This window comes from Chelonia mydas, chromosome 1 (genome assembly GCF_015237465.2).
Source record: "Chelonia mydas isolate rCheMyd1 chromosome 1, rCheMyd1.pri.v2, whole genome shotgun sequence".
In the NCBI taxonomy this organism is placed as follows: domain Eukaryota; kingdom Metazoa; phylum Chordata; order Testudines; family Cheloniidae; genus Chelonia; species Chelonia mydas.
The window spans coordinates 265,111,119-265,131,270 of NC_057849.1; the positions used below are offsets into that span (position 1 = coordinate 265,111,119).

At 55.1% G+C, this 20,152-nt stretch overlaps 1 protein-coding gene across 4 annotated transcripts in view; it reads right to left on the reverse strand.

Annotated features, from left to right (window-relative positions):
• The window catches only part of CFAP54 (cilia and flagella associated protein 54), a 211,857-nt gene that overhangs the window by 76,656 nt on the left and 115,049 nt on the right, over nucleotides 1-20,152 (reverse strand). For all 4 annotated transcript variants that reach the window (XM_043545723.1, XM_043545720.1, XM_037884774.2 and 1 more), the window contains 2 exons: nucleotides 4,407-4,515; nucleotides 3,003-3,155 (listed from right to left, as the gene is read on the reverse strand). In XM_043545723.1, coding sequence (XP_043401658.1) covers nucleotides 3,003-3,155; nucleotides 4,407-4,515 — 262 coding nt within the window. The remainder of the gene's footprint in view (nucleotides 1-3,002; nucleotides 3,156-4,406; nucleotides 4,516-20,152) is intronic.

Below are 20,152 nucleotides of genomic sequence, written 5' to 3' on the forward strand. Positions count from 1 at the left end.
TAGGTCAGAAATGTAATTTACTTACTAAATATAGTTTACAGCCATATTTCCTTCACATAAATGATTCTAAACCATATCACCCAAACAAAATATTTTCAGTGTCTGATTTCTACATGACATTTCTGGTCTTTATAATAGCAGGTTAAAAGGAATAGCCAACTTGTGATTAAAAGTGAATAAACATGGGAGAAGAAAAGCAGGCTGCATTTTTCAGAAACATTTTCTATCCCTGCAGTATATATATTAATTTGCTCTGAATAAATGAACTATGACACACTGAGCATTACTTGTACTCTGGATTTAGCCTGAAAGCACTAAACAAACAAGTTTTTAAATGTTCCTATTTGCCCCATGTAGCTTTCAAGGAGAAACTTTCCAGGACCAGAAAGTCAGTCAGCAACTCAACACAATGTCAATCCAGAGATCTACAGCAAATTAAGTAGTATTCTTTGGGCTCCTATTTTACACAGTGATGGATGCTGGAATCATTGCAGACATGATGTTCTATATGCCAAGTAACTGTGGTTCTTCAAGATGTGCTGTCCATATGCACTGAGGCTGACCTCATATACCACATGGTATAAAAGCTGGGGTGACCCCAAGTGTCCCTCAGTTCCTTTGCCAGTATAGAATCCAGGTGTTATAGGATTCTGTAGTTGTGTGGAAGAAGCATGGGTTGTGGAATACACCTCTAGAGGAATCACAAGTACAATAAAGTAAGTAACTGTTTCTTCTTCTTCTTTGAGTGCTTGTCCATATTATTCCACTCCTGGTGCCTTACAAGCAGTAACCTACATCATGGAAGGTGGATGCTCAGAGTCTACCTGAATAGCAACTGCAAGACAGTTTTGCCAAAGTGGGCATCAGATTTTCATGAGTAATTAAGGAGTAATTTTGTGTAAATGTATGTACTGAATCCTATGTTGCTGCCCTACAAATTTTTCAGATTGGAACACTTCTCAATGAAGCTGCGGTAGCTGCCTGAGCCATCATGAAGTAAGCTATAATGTTGAAGGTGGGTCTAAATTCGCATATTCATACTATAGCTTAATGCAAATAGAAATCTAGTTGAAAAATCTCTGGGTCTAAGTAGCTTGATCTCTTACCCTACCTGTATAAACTACAAAAAGCAACATGTGGAGTTGGTCACATGTTGTGGAGGTTTCTCTCAAATGAGCGAATCATCGAGGTATGGGTAAATCTGGACTCCTTGTTTTCTCACATAACAAGGGCCCTCAATGAAGGCCCTCAGTGCTGTCAATAGACCAAATGGTAGAACACTCTACAGATAGTGGAAAATACCCACTTGGAATCCCAGCAGGATGAGCAGGATGGATTACTATGTGAAAATAAGCATCTTAGAGGTTGAGAGCTGCATACCAGTCTTATGCCTCAATGAAAAAAAGTTACAGAGGGCAGTTTTACCACCTAGAACTTGAATTTGCAGCTGAAGGTGGTTAGCTGTGTCAAGTCCAAAAATGTGCACCACATCCTTTTTTCCTTCAATGTTGAAAAGCATTAGGAATAAAACCCCTTCCCTTTGTATTATAGAGGCACTTCTTTCACTGCACCAAAACTAAAAAGGGACTCCACTTCTTGATGTAACACACTCTTGTGAAAGGGGTCTCTGAAAAGTGATTGGGAATAGGGCTGGTAGGTGGGGAGGTCTGGATTTCTCTAGAATACCCCACCTCTGTGATCTCTACATCCAATGGTCTGTAGTGGTGAGGTTCCAGGCCCCACAAAAATAAAACAAATGGTTCTGAAAAGCAGGGGGGAGGAAAAAGATACTCCAGAAAATGTACATGGCTCCCAAACAAGGAGTCAGATTAGCTGCCTTGATGATGACATTGAAAGGTCAACAGATAATGAAGGAGGAGGCAGATGATTTCCTCCTCTGGTATCTTTTTCTCTTTTTAGCAGAGGCCATCTGAACCTTCTGAGTGTAGTAACTAGAGCTGGTTGGGAATATTTCAACCAATTTTTTTTATTGGAACCAAAACTTGTATGTTTCAACAAAACTTTCAATGAGAAGGTTTCTAAGGTCCAGAATTGATTTTTTAGGGTGGGGGGAAGAGAGAGAAAGACACCCTCCCCCCTCAGAAAAGAGGCTTTTCTGAGGCACAGTACTCACTGGAAAGGCAGACTTGGATTTCTGAGAAAGGAAACTGCCTGCTGTTCTTTGTTTCTATTATGTTCAGGGCAACAGAACTCTATATACAATCCTTGTAAAAAAATAGGACTGCATTAGAGACATTCCTAACTCTATCTTCAACTTCTCCTCCTAATGAAAATAACTCATCAAGAGGCCCAAATACTGGCTAACAACTCAGGCCAAAAAAGGGCAACAAGAATTAAATGGATAACGAAAGCTGGAATGAATGAATGAATGAATGAAGCTGTAATGAAGAACATAAGAACAGCCGTACTGGATCAGACCGAAGTTCCATCTAACCCAGTATCCTGTCTTCTGAGAATGGTTAATGCCAGGTGTCCCAGTGGGAATGAACAGAACAGGTAATCAACAAGTGATCCATTCTCTGTTGCCCATTCACAGCTTCTGGCAAACAGAGGATAGGGACACCGTCTTTGCTCATCCTGGCTAATGGCCATTGATGGACCTATCCTCCATGAATTTATCTAGTTCTTTTTTGAACCCTGTTATAGTCTTGGCCTTCACAATATCCTCTGGCAAAGAGTTCCACACGTTGACTCTGCATTGTGTGAAAATATACTTCCTTTTTATTTTTATTTTTTTTGAAGACTATGGCTGTTCTTATGTTCTTAAAGAGAAAAATGTTTGGTTAAATTTTGGCCTTACCAGAGTTCAGAATTTTTCTTTAAATAAAAATGACTATTATCTTACTCTCAACTATCACTGGATTTTAAAAATTGATTTTCCAATATTTGCTGCTAAAAATATGTACCATGTGCAGTCACTTGTTATAGGGGTGGAACCACAAACATTTGATAATTAAGGGACACCATAACAAACACCTTACCTTGTGTGTGAGCAAGAAATAGTGAAAGCAATTTTCTGCTGTGTCTAAGTGCTCTGCTGTGGTATTTAGATTTTTCTAGGGTTTCTCTGAAACATTTCAGTGTGTCTGTCACATCAAGAGGGACACAAACTAAGGATTGTGCTTGACTGCCATCTAAAAGGAAGTAGGAATTAGTAACAATTTTTATATTTTACAGTGAAATATAAGAGCATAGATGTAGTTGAACAACTTCTCAACTATTAGACAAAATAAATTTAATACACTGAGTTGATTAGATTTCCAATTGGTTTATGAACATAAATCTAAAGCATTAAAAGTAGTGTTATTAACTGTCTGCTAAACTTTTCAAATATGTTTTAATGTTGTAAATAATAGATGGAGCACTGGGCACCAGAAGTGAGAGCAAGAATTCTGTCTTTATTGTGCTCTCAATGTCATCTATTGTTCAGTGATTTTACCCAGCTTCCTTAATTCACCCCCACGCCCTCTCTTGTATGTGATACCTTGACACATATGTGATATTTAGAACCGTCTTCTTTTTCCTTCTGAAGGACCTGCCAAGGCTTTAAACTTTTCACTATTATCCAATTTTAATAGATTTGAAAGGCTCTTCTTATCATTACAACAGACCTGAACTATCTAGTCCAGGGATGGGCAAACTATGGCCCGGGGGCCACATCTGGCCCTTCAGATGTTTTAATCTGGCCCTCAAGATCCCACTAGGGAGCAGGGTCCAGAGCTTGTGTGGCTCCATGCTGTAGCTCCGTATGGCTCCCGGAAGAAGCGGCCTCTCCGTCCTCCAGCTCCTATGCGTAGGGGCAGCCAGGGGGCTCCGCACGCGGCCCCTGCCCCAAGTGCTGCCCTCACAGCTTCCACTGGCCAGGAATCGCTGCTTGAGGTAAGTGCCACCTGGAACCTGCATCCCTGACCCCGTCCTGCACCCCAACCCTCTGCCCTAGCCCTGAGCCCCTCGGTCTTAGCCCGGGGCACCCTAAACCCCTCATCCTCAGCCCCACCCCAGAGCCCGCATCCCCAGTTGGAGTCCTCACCCCTGCCCCCGCACCCCAACCCCCTGCCCCAGTCCCGTGCCCCTTCCCACACCCTGAAGTCCTAATTTCTGGCCCCACCCCAGAGCCCTCACCCCAACCCCCAATTTCATGAGCATTCATGGCCCGCCATACAATTTCCATACCCAGATGTGGTCCTTGGGCCAAAAAGTTTGCCCACACCTGATCTAGTCTCTTTCAAAACAATATTTCTGAAGCACTCATACAGTTGTAAAAACAGAATTCAATAGCTTCCTAATTTCTATGAGAGAGAGATTCTGAGGTAGGGTAAAAATTAATACAAAACAAAACTTTTTGGAGAAAGAAAGGACTGGATTATGCTGGAATGTGTTCTGACCTGTATAAATATCTGGCATCTCAGGAACAAAATGGTGTCCAGAAACTGTCACTTCATTAAATCTGCTGGCAACACGCAACTGTTTTCCAATGAAGTTTCTGCAATTTATCTAAAAAAGAAGGTTTTCCACTTAGTCACTCATTTATAATTAAAATGGCCAATATTTTGTAATGTGGGTTCCCCAAGTTATGCACCTAAATCCATACTTAGAGGCCTAAATAAAAGAGGTCTGATTTTCAAAAATACTAACCAGCTGCAATTACCGTATAAATCAACAAGAGCTTCAGATGTTCTGCACTCTGAAAATCAGGCCTCTTAAGAATCTAGATGTAAAATCACATGCCTAACTTTCAGGCATTCGAGTTTGGAAATTTAGGGCCAAGACATCTACGTACTTAAAACTATCCCTCATTTCTTGCTTGTCAGAATTAAGAGCCATACAATGACATGCAATACACTATTACATATCATAACTTTCAATTTGTCATGTTTCTCATAAAATATTAAGCTTATTGTATTATTAGGACAACTGAGTAAGAATCATGGTATTGTGACAAAGTTCCTGCTCTACCTTGGTGGGTCTTGCGCTTATTGGCGGATTTGCTCGCCTTGGAGCTTCACGGCAGCCCTCAGCTTGGCCGTTTTTCTGAATTCACAGTCCAGGTCAGCTCCTCCTGTGTCTGACCAGGATTTGGGAGGATTTGGGGGGAACCCGGGCCCGACCTCTACTCCGGGTTCCAGCCCAGGGCCCTGTGGAATGCAGCTGTCTAGAGTGCCTCCTGGAACAGACGTGCGACAGCTACAACTCCCTGGGCTACTTCCCCATGGCCTCCTCCCAACACGTTCTTTATCCTCACCATAGGACCTTCCTCCTAGTGTCTGATAATGCTTGTACTCCTCAGTCCTCCAACAGTCCACGTTCTCCCTCTCAGCACCTAGTGCCTCTTGCTCCCAGCTCCTCACACACACACACACCACAAATTGAAGTGAGCTCCATTTAAAAACCCAGGTGCCCTGATTAGCTTGCCTTAATTGATTCTAGCAGCTTCTTGATTGGCTGCAGGTGTTCTAATCAGCCTGTCTTAATTGTCTCCAGAAGGTTCCTGATTGTTCTGGAACCTTCCCTGTTGGAGGACGGACCGTCCCTAGCTTGCTCCTTAACTATCTGCTTTCTATTCTTTCCTAAAGCCCCCAGGCCTGGATTTTTCTTACTTTTGGACCCTGCCTTAGTTTACCCCCCCGAATGTGCCGGATGCTTTTTGTGTTTTTTTTTGTTTTGGTTTGATTTTTGCCGCTTTTTGCTCTTGTTTGAGTGCTGACAGGCTGCCATCTTACAGCCGGCACCACTCCCCCCCCTCGCCTGCTTTCGGGCGCAGCTATTTGTTTTAGCTGAGACCCCCGGAGGAGGGGGGGAAGATTGCTGATTTTGCTATCCGGAGGGGAGAGTGGAAGCCCCCAGACCCAGCCGCTTTGCTGGCAGCTCGGACTATCTCTACAACATTCTTCGCATGCCGGAAGCCTTGGAACACAGCCAACATGGCCGGAGAAGAAGGATTTCAGAAGACAGGAGAAATAATTTACGAAGCTATCAATCACCGTGAAGGGGGCCGTACGACTGCCTAATTTTTCAAAGTCTACTCTCGTGGGGGGGGAGTTTGACTGTGTTTTAATCGCGTTTGTGGCGGCACAGGGGGTGTGGCAACAAGCTGCCCCCTGATCCATCGGTGCCCCCCTCACCCCCCCACCACTACTACAACTGTCATGGCCCCCGCTGCTTCGTCCCTGCTGGCAATCTGCCATCTGCCTTCGGATCCAGCTGTTTGCTTTGGACTTTGCCTTTCGGACCGGATATAACAGCTGACCAAACGAGACTCTTTGGACAAACGTGCGTGGGTTTACACCCCCCCCTTTTGGATTGCTTATTTTACAGCCTGTCCCTATTACTGAATTCCACCCCCCCTCCTTGTCCACCCCATTTGGTATTCTCCCCCTTTCCCCCGCCTGTAGTCTAGTAGGGAGGAGTGGTTAATTCCCCTCCCCCTCTCCCCCCTTCTCCTTCCGGTGTCTCCCCGTCTCTCCCTGCTCACGATGGCAGGGAATGGGAGGGGCGAGGCCCCTTTAGCAAATCTAGTTGTTTCTCCCCCACCACCCCCCGCCCAACCCCCAACCTCCCCCCCCCCCACGATTGTTAAAATACTTGCCACCGCCCCCGCTGGGGCACCGGCAGCAGGAAGTACCGGAGTGCTTACTGCTGCTGCTATGCCCCCTGCCCCCTCAGGTTCTAAGCACCCCCTGCCAGCGGGCCGCAAAAACCAGGGCGGGCCGAAAGGAAAGGGCCCCGCTAAAACATCTGGGCCCTCCATGGCAGGGGCTGCCCCCACAGCCGTAGCCTCGTCATCGACCGCGACGCCCCTCCCCGCGGTTCCCTCCACCAGCTCTGCGAGTGCCCCTTCCCCGGGCCCCAGGACATATGCCCGGGCGGTGGCAGGTTCCCCCTTGCCTGCCGCCTCGTCATCTCGCCCACCCACTGCCTCCGCTACCATCACCAGCAGCCGGGGCCCTTTTTCCGCCTTGACCAGGAGGCACGGTGTCCGTTGCCTCCTGGTGCCCACCTCACCCCACGTGGAGACATACGTGCAGGCGTTGGCGAAGGTGGTAGGACCCACGGCTATTGTGGCGGCCTCCAAGATGTATGGGAAGGTCGTTTTTTTCTTAGCTACGGAGGCTGCCGCCCAGGAGGCGGTGGAGAGGGGCCTGGTGGTGGGGGGGGTGTTCGTCCCCCTAGAGCCGCTAGAAGACCTGGGCGTTCGCCTCGTCCTCACCTCCGTTCCTCCCTTTTTACCCAATGCTGCCCTGTTACCCGCTCTCTCCGCCCTAGGAAAACTTACCTCTGTCATCAGCCCTCTCCCGTTGGGCTGCAAGGACCCCACCCTCCGTCACGTCCTTTCTTTCCGCCGGCAAGTGCAGCTTCTACCGCCGGCGGGGGTGCGTGACGGGGAGGCGCTCGAGGGGTCCTTCCTAGTCCCCTACCAGGGAGCCCGCTATCGGGTCTTTTACTCCACCGGAGAGGCCCGGTGCTACCTCTGCCGCTCGGCCGGGCATGTCCGCAGAGACTGCCCTTTGGCCCGGAGGGGAGGGGCACCCGAGACCCCCGAGACCCGGCAGGATATCGGCCCCGTTGTTGCCGACACCCCTGGCTGCCCAGCACCTGAAACCAACCCTCCTCCTACTCAATCCATCGCTGCTCCCGCCCGGGCCCAGGAGACTTCTTCCCTACTATGCCCGGGCGAGCAAGGGAGTCCCACCCTTGCCATTTCCACTTCAGCGGAGCCTATGGAGGAGGGTGCGACAAAGATATTATCAGACATAGGAGAGGGCCCACCCCAAGGAGAACCCCCCCCTCCTCATGCTGCCTCACCGCTGCCCCCCCGAACCCCTGAACCATCGCCTCCGCCCCCCGACACGACCCCTGCTAACCAGCCCCCAGACGACGCTATGGAGGGCTGGAACCTAGTCCAGGGGAAACGAAGCAAGCGGAAGGCTCGAGCTCCGCTGCATCCATCCGACGCGGAAGCCCCCCGGAAGACCAGGAAGGGAGGCACTGACATCGAGCCCTCCGCTGCGACCACGAGTGAGGTCCATCTGCTGGTGTCGGGAGGGGAAGACAGACTGGCTTTGGAGGGCAGGACCCCCCCTCCACAGGAGACCCTCCCCTCCGAGGCCCCTGAGGATGCCCCTTCTGCCCGGATACCATCCGAACCCCCCGCGACTCCTGAGGCGACTGCTGAGGCGGGCCCTAGAGGAGAGGCCCCCGGGGTAGCAGGCGTTGGCCTCCCCTCCGTGTACGCGGAGATTGAGGCCCTAGATTTGACCCCGGTCACCCAGGGAGAGGATGATCTACTCCCAGCTGGCCTCGGGATGGGCAATTTCACCCCAGCCCCTTTTTCCCCATGCTCCCTCCCCCTGCTTGCCTTCCCGGGCGAGCACCATGCAGAAGGTGGTCCACCACCTGATGCCACGGCCGCCAAGACCACCGCGGAGTCAATGCCTAGCATTACTGGGAGCCCCCTCCCTTACCCCTTAACCCTCGACTCTGCTCAGGAGGCACCTTCCTTTAGCCGCTTGCCTCCTGAATCTCAGAGCCTTACCTCTGCCCCTGCCCCCTCCCCTGCCCCCACCCAGTTTACCCCCTCCTGCAATGCTCCTGCCGCCCCTGGGGTCGCAGATTCCCCCCAGGGAGCAGTTTCTGCACTTTTTAGTTGCGACCCATTAGGAGTTGCAATTTTTCCCCCGCCATCCCCTTCCACCCCAAGGCATGAAATGGATCTAACAACCCCAGCCTGTCAGACGCCCCGTCGGTGGTCCGCACCCTGCCTACCCGCCTTAGCGGACCTCGAGGCTGTATTAAGAATCCCACCGGGGAGTACCCCGGGAACCGTAACCCCATCCTCCCATGAGCTGCGGCATGCACTACGGAAGTTCTTAGAACACACCCGTGGTGCCCGCAATAAAGTACAGCTAGCTCTTCAGCTCTGGGGGGACTTTGAACAAGTTTTTCAGGCCACAAGGGCCCTTATAAAGGAGGGCAGAGGGCACGGCAGGCGCGGTGCTACGGCCTACGAGCGGACCCGCAACTTCCAAAGCGATCTACTCATCTATGAGATGGGTCACGGGTTGCTGCGCAACCCGCCGAGGGCCACGAACACCCCCGCCACTGAGAAACCCCCACCCCCCCAGCCCTCCGCATGATGCCTTTTATTATTGCAACCTTGAATACCAGGGGCTGTAGGATGGCTCTCCGCAGGTCCCAGGTGCTCTCTTACCTTCGGGAAGGGGGGTACTCTGTAGTTTTCCTGCAGGAGACCCATATGGACCTGACCTTTGAGCACAGGTGGCGGCTGGAGTGGGGGGACGGGGTCTACTTTAGCCACTTCGCGACTTGGCAAGCTGGAGTGGCGACCCTGTTCTCCCCCACCCTACAGCCCAAGGTGCTAGGGGTCACTGAGGTCGTGCCGGGCCACCTGTTGCACCTTCGAGTCCGTATGGAGGGGCTCGTGGTCAACCTTGTTAATATCTATGCCCCGCAAATGAGCCCAAAGCGGCCACAATTTTACCAGCGGGTGTCCGACTTTCTCGGCACCCTAGATTCGCACGAGTGCCTGGTCCTGGGAGGGGACTTCAACACCACCCTCGAGGAACAGGACCGCTCAGGGGCCGAGCCGAGCCCAACTGCTGCGAACATCCTCCGGGGAATAGTTGAGTATCACTCCCTAGTGGATGTCTGGCGTGACCATCACCCAGATGACACCTCCACGTTCACTTTTGTCCGGGTGGAGGCCCATCGGTCACACCACTCTCGTTTGGACCGTATTTATTTATCCCGTTTCCATCTTTCACAGGCTCACTCCTCCACCATTCGGCCGGCCCCTTTTTCCGACCATCATTTAGTTGCTATAACGGTCTCCCTCCGTGCAGAGAGACCGGGGCCGGCCTATTGGCACTTTAATAATAGCCTGTTGGAGGACGAGAGCTTTGTGACGTCCTTCCGGGAGTTTTGGCTAGCCTGGCGAGAGCAGTGGCGTGCCTTTCCCTCGGTGCGGCGATGGTGGGATCTAGGGAAGGTACGTGCCAAGCTCTTCTGCCGCGACTACACTCGGGGCACCAGCCGGCGGAGAAATGCGGCGATAGAGCAGTTGGAACGGGAGGTCTTGGAGCTGGAGAGGCGCCTGGCCGCCGACCCCAAGGATCCGTCCCTCTGCGGAGCGTGCCGGGAGAAGCGGGAGGAGCTTCGGGCCCTCGAGGACCACCGGGCCCGAGGTGCCTTCGTCCGGTCCCGCATCCGCCTCCTTCGGGAGATGGACCGCGGCTCCCGCTTCTTCTATGCCCTGGAGAAAACGAGGGGGGCCAAGAAACACGTCACCTGCCTTCTAGCGGAAGACGGCACCCCCCTCACGGATCCGGAGGAGATGTGTGGGAGGGCCCGCGACTTCTACACAAGCCTTTTCTCCCCGGATCCGACCGATCCTGACACTTGCGAGGTGCTCTGGGAGGAACTCCCCACGGTCAGTGTAGGCGACCGAGACAGGCTGGAGCTGCCTCTCACCCTGGCCGAGTTCTCGGAAGCCCTCCGCCGCATGCCCACCAATAAATCTCCAGGCATGGACGGGCTGACCGTGGAGTTTTACCGCGCGTTCTGGGACATCCTCGGCCCAGACCTAGTCACTGTCTGGGCAGAGTCTTTGCAGGGCGGGGTCCTCCCTCTGTCGTGCAGGCGAGCGGTGCTCGCCTTGCTGCCGAAGAAGGGGGACCTCCGCGACTTACGAAACTGGCGTCCCGTCTCACTCCTTAGCACGGATTACAAAATCGTAGCGAAAGCAATTTCGCTGCGGCTAGGGTCCGTGATGGCGGACGTGATCCACCCAGACCAGACCTATACTGTCCCAGGTCGCTGCATTTTTGACAACCTATTTCTAGTCCAAGACCTTTTGGAACTCGGGCGGAGAGACGGTCTGTCATTCGCCCTCCTGTCTCTTGATCAGGAAAAGGCGTTTGATAGAGTAGACCACGGGTACCTCCTGAGCACTCTGCAGGCGTTTGGATTCGGACCTCAGTTTGTGAGTTTTCTCCGGGTGCTGTATGCCTCCGCGGAGTGTTTGGTTAGGCTCAACTGGACCCTGACCGAACCGGTCAGCTTCGGGCGAGGAGTGCGACAGGGGTGCCCCCTCTCAGGCCAGCTGTACGCTCTTGCGATCGAGCCTTTCCTCTGTCTCCTCCGCAGGAGGTTGACGGGGTTGGTGCTGCGGGAGCCGGAGCTGCGGCTGGTCCTGTCGGCGTACGCCGATGACGTGCTTCTCGTGGTCCAGGACCCGGGCGACCTGGCGCGAGTGGAGGCATGCCAGGCCATCTATTCGGCAGCCTCCTCTGCCCGAGTCAACTGGGTCAAGAGCTCTGGCTTGGCGGTAGGGGACTGGCGGCAGGCAAGCTCCCTCCCACCCGCGCTTCAGACCATCTGGTGGAGCGAGGGTCCTCTGCTCTATCTCGGCGTTTACCTTTCCGCCACGCACCCTTCCCCGCCGGAGAACTGGCAAAATTTAGAGGGCGGGGTGATAGAGCGGATCCGGAAATGGACGAGGCTACTCCGATGTCTCTCCCTCCGAGGGAGAGCACTGGTGCTTAACCAACTAGTCCTGTCCACACTCTGGTACCGGCTCAACACCCTGGCCCCGGCCCCGGGTTTCCTGTCCCACCTCCGGAGATTGATTCTAGAGTTCTTTTGGTCAGGAATGCACTGGGCCCCTGTCGGAGTTCTTCATTTACCCCTGAAGGAAGGAGGGCAGGGCCTGAAATGTCTGTACACTCAGGTCCGCGTTTTCCGCCTCCAGGCCCTGCAGAGGCTCCTTTACAGTGCAGGTAGTTCGACGTGGAGCATATTGGCGCACACCTTCCTGCGCCGCTTCCACGGGCTCCGATATGACCGGCAGCTCTTTTATCTTTGTCCGAGAGGTTTTCCGCGAGACCTCTCCGGGCTGCTGGTCTTCTACCAGGACCTCCTCCGGACCTGGAAACTGTTTCTCACGACCAGGTCCGTGGCGGCCACCGTGGGAGCAGATCTCCTCACGGAGCCCCTGCTACACAACCCCGAACTCTGTGTGCAGGCGGCGGAGTCCCACTCGGTGCGCCAGAGGCTGGTCCTGGCGGAAGTCACGAGGGTCGGAGACCTCCTGGACTACGACCGGAGAGACTGGCTGGATCCCCTGACGCTCGCTCGGCGCATGGGGCTCTCCAGCCCCCGTACTCCCCGGCGCGTACTTCAGGAGGTGAGGGCTGCCTTGACCCCCGCTGCTCGGGCTAATGTTAACCGCGCCTTGTGCGAGGGCGCACCCCGCCCATCCTCTACCCCAGGCCCACCGGACCTTTCCATTGGGCCCCTACCCTGCCGATCCCGACAAACCCCTCACCCTTTCACAGCGAGCCGGCTGCATGAACTGCAGCCGGTCAGTTTTCAACTTGCATCACGGAAATATTTGTATACACTCACGCTTCACACCCTTCACGCCCACACCCTGGTGCCCCGCCCCAACACAAAGTGGCGGGACCTCCTGCTACCTTTGGAGGGTGAGCAACCTCGGTGGGCCAGCCTGTACTCCACCCTGGTCCCGAGGCCCGTCGGGGACATCAGTTGGCGGCTCCTTCACGGAGCTGTGAGCACGGGCGTGTTTTTGACACGGTTTACTTCCATCCCGGATACTTGTCCTTTTTGTAATGTGAGGGAAACCCTGGCGCATGTCTATTTAGAGTGTGCCAGATTGCAGCCCCTTTTTCGGCTCCTCACAAATCTTCTATTGCGCTTCTGGCTTCATTTTTCTCCCCACCTCTTTATCTATACACTCCCCATCTGTGGCCCCACAAAATCGCGGGATCTCCTGGTTAACCTCCTCCTAGCCTTGGCTAAAACAGCCATTTACAAAACCAGAGAGAAGAGGTTGGCCCATGAAACGTCCTGCGATTGTAGGGCCTTTTTCCGATCCTCAGTACATTCACGTATCCGAGCGGAGTTTCTCTGGGCGGCGTCCACTGACTCCCTTGACACCTTCGAAGAGCGGTGGGCGCTGTCCGGGGCTCTCTGCTCAGTGACCCCGTCCGGTTCCCTCCGTCTGACCTTTGATTGAGGGGAAGAGCGAGAGACACCAGCCCCAGCCATTGCCGCTGTGGACACCATCGTCACTGTCATCTAGGAGGGGTCCTATAATACGTGGGTGTCCCCCCCCACCCCCAAACCACCCACCCCGCAGCCATGCCCATCTTGCCGGGCACTCTCAGGGGGGGGATAATCGGTGATACCGGGCGCGGCACTGGGTAACTCGAGGGGGTGGAAGACCACGAGTGTCGAGGAAGCCCCCACGCTCTGGGCCCAGGCTAGCCTGAACACTTCTCCCTCCTGAAAGCTGCTGTGTTATACCTTCTGTTTGCGTTGTTTTGTTGCATACTTTGATTTGGTTCTTTGGTAATTCTTGTAATTGTCACAATAAAAATTTTTTTTTTTCTGTTTCAAAAAAAAAACAAAAAAACAAAAACAAACCTTCTCTGTTACCTTACCCAGGGAAAAGGGACCTACTTAGCCTGCTCTCCTGCTGCTGCCCTCTGGCCTGGGCTTTCCTTGCTTTTTGCCCCTGCTTTTGGCTTCCCCCTGACCGGGCCAGACACTCTCCCCCCTTTCTTTTCTTTTTGTTGTTTTTTTTTCTTTCTCTGCTGTTGCTAGAGTGCTGGCCAGCTGCCGGCTGGCTGTTAGCCCACCCGCCCTCGGACGCTGCTGCCGCTCCAGCTGAACCCCCCCCCCCCCCGTGAAAGAGGGGAGGCCTGCCAGCCCGCTTCCCTGGAGGCGGGGAGTGGAAGGACCCAGCCCCCAGATCCAGCCGCTTGCTGATTGTCTGCGGACCTGTCTCTGGTTGAGAGGAATCTTATCACTTGCTCCGGCATTTCTGGAATGCAAAAAAGAAAACCCGGAACAGACAGAGAAACAGCCGTCTACCAGAGGAACACCGCCCAGGGAACTTACAAATCGCCGTGGAGGGGGCCCACGACTGAGTAACTTTCGAACTGTGCTCTCGTGTGGGGGGAGGCCTTGACTGTGTCGTGACTGTGTTTGTAGGGACACAGGGGGTGTGGCACGGAGCTGCCCCCCGATCCATCTGTGTCCTCCCAACCCCCACACTACGATCTTCATCCCCCCCACACTCCACCATCTTGCTGGCTGTCTAACATCTGCCTCTGGACTCAGCTGCTTGCCCTGATTCCACCGTGTGGGCCAGAAGCACCAGCCAATCAAACAGGACTCTCTGCACAAGCGTATGGTGGTTCATGTGCCCCCCAACCCCTAATTGTCCACCCCACAGCTTGTCCCTATCTACCTGACCCCAACTCCTGTTAACCACCTGCCACCGCCCCTGCTGGGGCATCGGCAATGGAGGGCACCGGGGTGACCTCCGCCCCTGCCATGCCCATTGCCTCCCCAGACTCTAGGGAAGCCCCCCCAGCCGGTGGGAAGGGCCAGGGCAAGAAGAAGGGGAAGGGCCCCGCTAAAACCACCGGGCCCTCCATGGCAGGGGCCACCCCCACTGCTGCGGCCCCACCACCGACCACGGCGTCCTTCCCCGCTGCCCCCTCCACCAGCTCTGTGGGTGTCCCTTCCTCAGGCCCCAGGAGGTATGCCCGGGCGGTGGCAGCCCCCCTGCCTGCCGCCTCGTCATCTCTCCCGCCCACCGCCTCCACCACCATCAATAGCGGCTGGGGCCCCTTTCCCACCATGACAAGGAAACACGGTGTCCGATGACTCCTGGTGCCCGCCTCGCCCCACGTGGAGACCTACGTGCGGGCGTTGGCGAGGGTGGTGGGGCCCTCGGCCATTGTGGCAGCCTCCAAAATGTACGGGAAGGTTGTCTTCTTCTTAGCATCGGAGGCTGCCGCCCAGGAAGCGGTAGAGAAGGGCCAGGAAGGGGGGGGGTATTTGTCCCCCTAGAGCCGCTGGAGGACCTGGGCGTCCGCTGGTCCTCACCTCTGTCACTCCTTTTCTCCCCAATGCTGCCCTGTTACCCGCCCTTTCCACCCTGGGGAAACCTGTTTCTGTTATCAGCCCTCTCCTGTTGGGCTGCAAGGACCCCACCCTCCATCACATCTTTCCTTCGGCCGGCAAGTGCAGCTTCTACTGCCGTCAGCGGCGCGTGATGGACAGGTGATCGAGGGGTCCTTCCTAGTCCCCCACCAGGGGGCCCGTTACCGGGTGTATTTCTTCACGGGGGAAGCCCGGTGCTACCTCTGCCGGGTGTCAGGGCATGTCCGGAGGGACTGCCCCTTAGCCCGGCAAGAAGGGGCACCTGGGATCCCCGAGACCCGACACGACATCGGCCCTGTCATTGCCGACGCCCCTGGCCGCCCAATACCTGAACCCACCCCCCCTCGTCTTCGGACCACCAGTTCTCCCGCTCAGGCCCAAGGGGCACCTCCCCTACAACGCCCAGACGAGTGAGAGAGCCCCGCCCTCGCTGCTGACAATCTGGCGGGGCCTATGGAGGAGGGTGTGGCAGAGATACCACCAGGCATGGGAGAGAGCCTGCCCCAGGGAGAATCCTCCCTCCATTATGCCGCCCCACCGTCCCCCCCCAAGCCCCTGAGCCATCGCCTTTACCCCCTGACATGACCCCTGCTAACCAGCCCCCAGATGATGCCATGGAGGGCTGGGCCCTAGTACAGGAGAAGCGAGGCAAGTGGAAGGCTTGAGCTCCGCCTCATCTACCCGAGGCGGAGGCCCCCCGGAAGACCAGGAAGGGGAGCACCGATGCCGAACCTTCCACTTTGCCCACGAGTGCGTCCCATCCACTGGTGTCAGCCGGGAAAGAAGTGGTAGCACTGGAAGGTAGTGTCTCCCCTCCACGGGAGACCCTCCCCTCTGAGACCGTCGAGGAAGCCCCTTCTGTCCTGACACTACCCGAAGCCCCCGTGAACCCTGAGGCAATCATCATGGCGGGTGCCAGCGGGGAGAACCCCAGGGCGACGGAAAGTGTCCTCTCCTCCATGTTCGAGGAGATCGAGGCCCTAGATCTGACCCCGGTCGCCCAGGGGGAGGATGACCTTTTGCCAGCAAACCTCGATTTGGGCGACCTCACTCCACCCCTCTTTTCCCCATGTTCCCTCCCTCTAACTGCTGTTTCTGCTCCCACCTCCGAGGAGCCCCTGGACTCCTCCATCGACCCTGCCGCTGATGGCACCCCACTGACGACCACCAAGCCTGCTCAGGTGACAGCTGGCGCCACACGGCCGGGACACGAGCAGCCAGGGGCACCCCCCGTTGGTGCGGAGCAATCAATTTCCTTCCTGGGTGGGGGCCCAACAGAAGATAATCCACCTCCTGATGCTGTAGCCGGGTCTGGCGCGACCTCCACCCAGATGACATTTCCACGTTCACCTTTGTCCGGATGGAGCCCCATCGGTCGCACCACTCCCAGTTGGACCGCATTTATTTATCACGCTTCCACCTTTCACGAGCCCACTCCTCCAGCATCCGGCCGGCCCCATTTTCTGACCATCATTTAGCCACCGTGACGGCCTCCCTCTGCGTGGAGAGGCCAGGGCCGGGCTATTGGCATTTCAACAACAGCTTGTTGGAGGATGTGGGCTTCGTGACATCCTTCTGGGAATTCTGGCTGGCCTGCCTAGGGCAGCGGCATGCCTTTCCCTCGGCGCGGCGATGGTGAGACCTGGGGAAGGTGCGCGCCCAGCTTTGCTGCCGCGACTACACCCAGGGCACCAGCCAACGGAGAAATGCGGCGATAGAGCAGTTGGAACGGGATGTCTTAGAGCTGGAGAGGCGTCTGGCTGCCAACCCCGAAGACCCGCTCCTCTGCGGAGCGTGCCAGGAAAAGTGGGAGAAGCTCCGGGCCCTCAAGGACCATCGGGCCCGGGGTGCCTTTGTTCGATCCTGCATCCGCCTCCTTCGGGAGATGGATCGTGGCTCCTGCTTCTTCTACGTCCTGGAGAAAAAGAGGGGGGCCAAGAAACACGTCACCTGTCTTCTGGCAGAAGATGGCACCCAGCTCATGGATCCGGTGGAGATGTGCGGGAGGGCGAGAGCCTTCTACGCAAGCCTTTTCTCCCCGGATCTGACTGATCCTAATGCTTGCAGAGTGCTCTGGGAGGAGGTTCCTACGGTCAGCGTGGGCGACCAAGACCGGCTAGAGTTGCCTCTCACTCTGGCCGAGTTCTCGGAAGCCCTCCGTCGCATGCCCACCAATAAATCTCTGGGCATGGACGGGCTGACCGTGGAGTTATATCGCGTGTTCTGGGACATCCTCTGCCCAGACCTAGTCACTGTCTGTCCTTCCTCTTTCGTGCAGGCGAGCCGTGCTCGCCTTATTGCCGAAGAAGTGGGACCTCCGCGATTTATGAAATTGGCGTCCCATCTTGCTCCTCAGCACAGACTACAAAGTTGTAGCAAAAGCCATCTTGCTATGGCTAGGGTCTGTGCTGGCGGACATGGTCCACCCAGACCAGACCTACACCATCCCGGGCCGCAGCATCTTTGACAACCTATTTCTGGTCTAGGACCTTTTGGAACTCGGGTGTAGGGATGGTCTGTTGTTCTCCCTCCTGTCCTTGAACCAGGAGAAGGCGTTCGACAGGGTGAAACACGGGTATCTCCTAAGCACTCTGCGAGCGTTTGGCTTCAGACACCAGTTTGTGGGTTTTCTCCGGGTGCTGTACGCTTCCACAGAGTGTCTGGTCAGGCTCAACTGGACCCTGACCAAACCAGTGAGCTTCAGGCGAGGAGTACGGCAGGGGTGCCCCCTCTCGGGCCAGCTGTACGCTCTGGCGATCGAGCCCTTCCTCTGTCTCCTCTGCAGGAGGTTGACAGGGTTGGTGCTGTGGGAGCCGGAGCTGCGGCTGGTCCTGTTGGCGTATGCTGATGATGTGCTCCTCGTGGTCCAGGACCCGGGCGACTTGGCGCGGGTGGAGACTTGCCAGGCCATCTATTTGGCAGCCTCCTCCGCCCGGGTCAAATGGGTCAAGAGCTCTGGCCTGGTGGTCGGGGACGGCTGGCAGGCAAGCTCCCTCCCACTCGCGCTTCAGGCCATCCGGTGGAGCGCGGGTCCGCTGCTCTATCTCAGCGTTTACCTTTCTGCTACGCATCCCTCTCCACCGGAGAACTGGCACGATTTAGAGGGCAGGGTGATAGAGCGGCTCCGGAAATGGACAGGACTACTCCGGTGCCTCTCCCTTCGAGGGAGAGCACTGGTGCGTAATCATCTAGTCCTGTCTATGCTCTGGTACCGGCTCAACACCCTGGTACCGGCCCCGGGTTTCCTGGCCAACCTCCGGACATCGATTCTGGAGTTCTTTTGGTCAGGACTGCACTGCGTCCCTGCAGGGGTTCTTCATCTACCCCTGGAAGAGGGAGGGCAGGGCCTGAAGTGTCTGCACGCTCAGGTCCATGTCTTCCGCCTCCAGGCCCTGAAGAGGCTCCTTTATGGTGCAGGTAGTCTGGCGTGGAGCATACTGGCGCACGCCTTCCTGTTCCGCTTCCGAGGGCTCCAATATGACCGGCAGCTCCTTTTTCTTCATCCGAGAAGTCTTCCGCGAGACCTCTCTGGGTTGCCTGTCTTCTACCAGGACCTCCTCCGGACCTGGAAACGGCTTTCAACGACGAGGTCCGTGGCGGTCATCAAGGGGGCAGATCTTCTCGCGGAGCCCCTGCTACACAACCCCCAGCTTCATGTGCAGGTGGCGGAGCCCCCTCGGTGCGCCAGAGGTTGGTCCTGGCAGAAGTCACAAGAGTCGGAGACCTCCTGGATTACGATCAGGGAGACTGGCTGGATCCCCTGACACTCGCTCAGCGCATGGGGCTCTCCAGACCTCGTACTCCCCGGCACATACTTCAGGAGGTGAGGGTTGCTTTGCTGCCCGTTGCTCGGGTTTACCTCGACCAGGTCCTGCATGAGGGCATGCCCCGCCCACCCTCCACCCCAAGCCTGCTGGACCTTTTCATCGGGCTCCTGCCCCGTGGACCCAACCGAACCCTCCCCCCCTTCACTGTGAGCCGGCTGCACAAGCTGCAGCCGGTCTGCTTCCAGACCGCACCAAGGAAACATCTATACACGCTCGTGCTCCATACCCTTCATGCCCTCACCCTCGTGTCCCGCCCCGATACAAAATGGTTGGACCTTCTGCCACCTTTGGAGGGTGAGGAGCCCCGGTGGGCCAGCCTATATTCCACCTTGGTCCCGAGGCCTGCCAGGGATATCAGTTGGCGGCTCCTTCACGGAGCCATGACCACGGGCGTGTACTTGGCGCGGTTCACCCCATCCCAGACACCTGCCCCTTTTGCGGCGTGAGGGAAACCCTGGCACCCATATATTTGGAGTGTGCCAGGCTGCAGCCCCTATTCCGGCTCCTCACGAATATTTTATTATGCTTTTGGTTGCACTTTTCCCCTCACCTTCTTATTTATACACTCCCTATCCGCGGCCCCACAAAGTCATGGGATCTCCTGGTCAACCTCTTCCTGGCCCTAGCTAAAATGGCCATCTATAAAACCAGAGTGAGGAGGTTGGCCAATGGAGTCTCCTGTGACTGTGGGGCCTATTTCCGATCCTCAGTCCATTCACGTATCCGCACAGAGTTCCTCTGGGTGGCGTCCACTGACTCCCTTGACGCCTTTGAGGAGCAGTGGGCGCTGTCCGGGGTTCTCTGCTCGGTATCCCCATCCTGTTCCCTTCGTTTGACTCTTTGACCACACTCCTGTCCCTGTTATTTCATTAGTTGTCCCCCTTATTTATTTGGTGTCCAGGTCCTGTGGATCACCCTCTTAGGCTGGGGGGGATCCTATAGCAGTGGGCGGGCTTTGCCCGCCCACTTCCCGGATCCCAATAGGATTACTCTCCTATAGCCATCCTGCCCAACCCTGTCACAGTATGCTCCTTTCGACAATTAAAAAGTCCAGTATTTTTTAGTGAGCTAGATATCCAGAACTGGTATAAACTGGTAGAGTTACATTAACTTCAATTAAACTAGCTGAGGATCTGGACCAATATATGTCTGTTCAGAGCGTAGCATCCTGCCTCTCAAAACTGGCTGAGGTGTCTTTGAACTAATATATTAAATATGATAATTTAAAATTAGTTAAAAGAAAAGGAGTACTTGTGGCACCTTAGAGACTAACCAATTTATTTGAGCATGAGCTTTTGTGAGCTACAGCT